At 42.2% G+C, this 5738-nt stretch overlaps 1 gene segment (V, D, J or C); it reads right to left on the bottom strand.

The window, feature by feature from the left end:
* Positions 1-201: 201 nt before the first annotated feature.
* On the bottom strand, positions 202-4812 carry LOC121272517. The segment is given in 3 exon segments: positions 202-342; positions 3827-4146; positions 4665-4812. Coding segments are annotated over 3 exon segments (609 nt in total).
* Positions 4813-5738: the final 926 nt, after the last annotated feature.

The raw sequence follows: 5738 nt of genomic DNA on the forward strand, positions 1-5738 counted from the left end.
TTCGTTAATTCCTACAAGCAGCTGGAATCATGTAACTGTGCAATAGATCTGAAAAATCTACGGGACTGCACGGGGGTGACGTAATATTAATAACAGTTAAGTAGCGTAAAGAGAGCAGAATAATTACTCCACTATCTTATATTCAATAATTTTTCGCTGATTCTACAAATCACCGCCGCACTGCATTAGTTGGAACCCCAATTAGTTGGAACCCCTTTCAGTTGATGAAGCAGCGAACAGATGTTTTAAGTTTCGTAACACTAGTAGGAAACTACCAAAGACGAACATATTGAATCCCATCTTTGCGGCAGATCTAAGAACCTTTCCGCTGACTGCTCTGGGCTAAAGAGATTCAGAGGAAGTGCAGGAAGTACGTCATAATCAGAAGTTGCAGCATAGCAGTCCTTCTTTGGGTTCGTTCATTCTCTCTCTTTATTCCTTTCTTTCTTCTCACCCCTTTTTCGCCTCCTTTTCTGCTCCGCTGCAAAAGGTTTCATGCTTGTTTCCTTGCTGAGTTTCAAACTGAAGCAAGGGAACTGTTAAGACAGCACTTTGATTGGGAGGACAGGGACACCAGACATGTGTGTGCGACACGTTTTCACAGGACCTGGATGAGTTTGCAACGCTGCACGCCGTCACTGGCTGCACAGAAATGTCCCACCTGTCCTAGTGGTTAGCGCTGCGGATCTTCAGGGGCTGGACATACTATCCTCCATGGCTCGGGCAATTACAACTCAAGTTATAAAGCTGCCTTCATATTCAGCCGGCATAACAGGCGCCTGTTACCCAAGGTTGGTGCATAATTTGACCGATAAATCTGGGGTTATCAGCAGATCAATGGCATAGTTGAAATTCGCTTGCAATTAGCGAAGTAAGAATAGGATTATGTAAATTTAAATTATGCTGAGAATACTTACTCAATAAATATTCTTGTAGGTTTAAAATAAATGAAGTGGCTTTCGAGAATAAGCACAAATTGAAATAAATCCTGGACGTTGGAAATATAATTGTTAATCTATAATTTCTCGGTAGTAACACGAGCAGATTATACGAAATAGTTTAGTCAATTGTTTTCCTGAAGGAATTGATACCAAAGAACAACATGGAATTATTCAATATTATCTTACTCGGTGCCAGAAACAAAAACCAGAAGGCGAGTAAATTTAGATACATGATTGAAGACTACGGAAGCTATGTGTCAACTCAGATCCGGGAGTTAGGTTAATAAATGGAAACAAAGAGCAGACATTTCTGTGGCGGATTTCATGACCTCGGGATGAACAATGCTTCCTCCAGCGTTGGACTTTTTGAAGCGAAGCCACTTTTTATAATTTATAAAGCGCCGCAGCCAATTTGTATGCACAAATCTAACTCTATCACTAAATCTAATTGCTATCACTACTGCAAAGTGACAGTTAACAAATAACCAGTTTCTAGTGAATTTGGTTCAGGGGAAATATTAATCTGGATACTAGCAGAACTTCGTTGTTCTTCGCAGCTTTGCCCGTGGGAGGGAAGCCAAAGGCTCGGTTTAATTATTCCGACAGTGCAGCTCTCCTCCAGTGGTGACCCTCCGAAAATACAGCTGTCCCTCCGTACCGAACTGAAGTGTTGCTGTATGTTATCCATTCAAGCCACATCTTGGTTCGTTCAGTTAACATTGATTGATACCAGGAATAAGGGACGTTAGATATGAGGATAAACTAGAGAAAGTTATAATCTTGCAGCGACGAGGCTGAAGAGAGATTTCCCAGAACGCTGTCAAAGTTGATGCACTTCAGTTATATGGTAGAGGCTGACAGAGCACGCAAATGGGACTGTTTAACATTAGATGCACTTCTGTTAGAGAACTTAAGGAGAAATTAAGGTTTCATTGACAGGAGCATCTACAAGAGTTAGATCAAGAGAATATTTTTAAACCACTGAGTTATTATAATAGAGTCAATAGCCTGTTAGCGTCACAGATGTCGATTCAATTGCAAGCTTTAGAAGTGAATGGAAGGAAAATTTAAAGGGGCAGCTAAATGCCAGGCAGTTCGGAGTGAGCAGGCCGTACGATTGGGTGTTGTTCATATAAGATACGCGTTAATAAATCTAATAGCAAATTCAGAAACAATCTCGGTAATCGGAGCCTGGTGTGAATGTGAAACCCACTACCACTGGCAGTACGTTGAGGTGAATAGCATAGATGGATTTGAAGAGAAGGTGGATAAGGGGATGAGAGAAAGAAACCTGAAGAGTTACTGATGCGGTGTTATGAAGAGAATTGGGAGGAGGATCACGCGGGACCAACTGAATAGCTCGTTCAAGCGGACGGACCTGGGCTCAGTTGGTCCGAATAGCCTTGTTCCGTGCTTTATCATTGCATAATGCTATTTGGCGCGTTATAAGTTCTCTTCTTTTCGGACAAAATGGATTATTTCCCGGGTTCTGACGGAGAATTAAAGGGTTAAATTCTTCTCCGGAATGAGCCCCTCGATGTTTTGAAAACTCTCTACGAGGAACCGAGTGTCCAATTGAATATCTTGGTTAACTGTTGTCAACAAATGTTCATACTGCCGTCAGGAATGATAGGAAACCACAGGCTGCGGGCGTACGGTAATTGGCAAATTTTGCAGAGTGGAAGATCAGCAGGATCCTTCTCCACAGCGAATTGTTGTCACCTGGAACGCACCGCGTGAAAGATTGGTGGACGCAGATTCAACAGAAACGTTTAATTGGCAAAACATTGATGATGGAGAGTGATTTTAATACTGGCGGGGTGTATTCATAGAACTCGCTTCATGACTCTTTCGAAGAGCCAATACAGGCAGGAAGGAAAAAATAGATGCCTCATCCCCCGTACCACATCCTTCCATGATTCTCTGATAATCTGTACATATCTCATGACTAGTGCAATAGCGCGAATATTGGATGGGATAACCACTTATTCGGATGGTTATGGTGATGTGGGAAATACCCACTGGCACAATCCGAAGCTATGTTTAATTCCTCATCACCATTAATCCATTTATCCTACCTTGCAGTCTGTTGTTACAAGGTAGAAGCTACATTAACGGCAAGAGCATTACAGCGGTGATGCAGAATTTTTAATAATTAAAATTTCATCGTCATCATCTGAAATGAAAGAGAGCAAGAAGATGAATCAATATCAATAAAACAACAAAACATGATTTATGTCATTTATGTAAATGTTGCAATGTGGTAAATAACGTTAGATGGTAAATCGGTATTAAGAAAGAAGGGGAGAGAAATGGATTGATGACAGATAAATGTAGCAGATCGATAGATACTCAGCTGGATATAAAGATAGACAGGCATGGAGACACTCAGTGACACATAGGCAGACAGAGATTGATAGATAGATAGAAAGATAGATAGAAACACAAACAGACAGATAGACAGAGAGACAGACAGGCAGGCAGGCAGATAGATAGACAGATAGACAGACAAACAGATAGATAAATAGATAGATAAATAGATAACAAAAACAGAATTACCTGGAAAAACTCAGCAGGTCTGGCAGCATCGGCGGAGAAGAAAAGAGTTGACGTTTCGAGTCCTCATGACCCTTCGACAGAACTTGCGTTTTAAATAGATAGATAGATAGATAGATAGAAACACAAACAGACAGATAGATAGAGAGACAGACAGATAGATAAATAGATAGATAGATAGATAGATAGATAGATAGATAGATAGATAGATAGATAGATAGATAGATAGATAGATAGATAAATAAGACAGACGGGCGAACAGACAGATAACAAGAATCGGGAAGGTAGTTCTCTCTTGGGGTTTTTGTTGAGCTCTTTCGTCTCTGTACGTCGCTGTGTTTACTCCAGGCGCAATAATACATAGCCGAGTGATTCGCCTGCAGGCCGGAGAAATCCAGGTAAAAGTGGGTGTTCTTGGGTCTTGTCGCCCTGAAACCGTCCACCTCATCGGAAGGGGTGACCATGCCAAAGTTGTTGGAATAGAAAAGATTCTCAGGCTCACGGTCAGGGTGCCATCGGTACCAGTAGAAATAGGTGCCAGCACTTGCTTCTGTGTAAAGGCATTCGATGCGGACTGGGGTGCCCGGGTAACCGGATATGTAAGCGGGAGTCTGTTGGATCAGCACAGCCGCCACATCTGTAAAACCGACTGTGAAAAGACAGAGATGTTAATTTTGCCACTTTTTGAAATAGTTAGCTTGAACGATAAGCCGGAGTGATGAAAGAGACAATGGGTTAAGATATATAAAGGTAAAGTGCGATAAACGTCGGCAGAGAGAGAGAGAGATAGACAGATAAGGAGACAGAAAAATATTGAGACGGAGAGACACAGGCAGAGGGAGAAACACAAAAGGTTGAAAAACCAAGAACAAAAAGAAATGTTTAGAGTGCGATAAGGAGAGTGAGGTAAACGGGCGGGCAAAGGACGAGAAAAGGATGAGAGGAATAGAGAGACAGAGAGAGAAAGAGACCGTTATAGATAGATTTTGGCATCTAAACAGATGCAGAGATTCATCATCTTCAAGGCGTCTGAATGAACCCCCAGGTGAGGGTGGGCTACGCGTGGGGTGGTGAGGGTGGGTGGGGGGGAGGGGGGTGGTGGAGGGGTTAATTCCAAAGCAACAACAGTAAGGATTACTGACACCTCACCGTTCAACTCCACCTTACCCGGTAACACCAGAAACAGGAACCGGAGCTGAGGCACATACATCTCCGGGTGGTGAATGATCCGTGTATTTACTGAGTGAAATTTACTGTGCCGCTTTATTATCGTATATATGAAGTTCTCAGCATTGAGTGGATTCGCTGTCCCCATGTCCCGAATGTTAAATAGACGGATGGGAGGGGCCAATTTGCTTTTCTGCTTCATTGGCTCCCAGGACTTGACTTGTCATTTCCTGAGCGTGAGAAAGTGCTAGGCATATTCTGCAGTTCAGGCATCGCCTGGCCTGACGTGTTAACTGTTTCTCTTCACAGGTTGCCAGGCCTGCTGAGTACTTGAAACTTCTTTTGTTTTCATTTCAGATTTGCAGCATCCTAGTATCTTGTTTATTTTATTACTGGTCATTTCCGGGCATGGCAAATAAGGAACAAAAGTTTTGGCAGGGGACAAAAATACCAAGGGGTCAAATCAGGAGAATTTGCTTAAATCAGTCAGTTATATCGTGAATAATGAGCTGCCTGACAGTGGGATGAAAGCAGATTCATTAATAAGTTTCACAAGGGCACTGGATAAAACCTTGAAGAGGAAATAAATGGAGTGAATTTGGGAATGAGCAGGGGATGTCTGCAATTTAATAGGGGAGTTGTCAATTCGCCTTAATCAATATAAGATATTCACTAAGAAATCTAATAGGGAATTCAGAAGTAGCCTCTTTACCGAGAGTCTGGGCACAATATAGAAGTTGTTACCACCGGAAGCCGATTAAGGCGAGCAGCATAGATGCATTTAAAGGAAAGCTGGACAAAAGCATGAGAGAGAAAAGAAATAGGAGGATGTGCCGATAGGGTAACATGAAGTAATGTAACGTGGGAGGAGGATGATGTGAGATTATCTGGATGCGTCTTTCCAACAAGCGGGCTAAATTCTATGGGCTGAAAGATCTTGATCGGTTTGGTATGACTCCATGATTCTTGTAAAAGCGTCAAAATGTTCCGTTTTTTGAGGCAGACTCAGTTTCATTTCTCATCTGCTAAACGAGCCATTGAGGTTCAATTCTTCACATCGCTTTGCAAACATTT

Source organism: Carcharodon carcharias, chromosome 34 (assembly GCF_017639515.1).
Source record: "Carcharodon carcharias isolate sCarCar2 chromosome 34, sCarCar2.pri, whole genome shotgun sequence".
In the NCBI taxonomy this organism is placed as follows: domain Eukaryota; kingdom Metazoa; phylum Chordata; class Chondrichthyes; order Lamniformes; family Lamnidae; genus Carcharodon; species Carcharodon carcharias.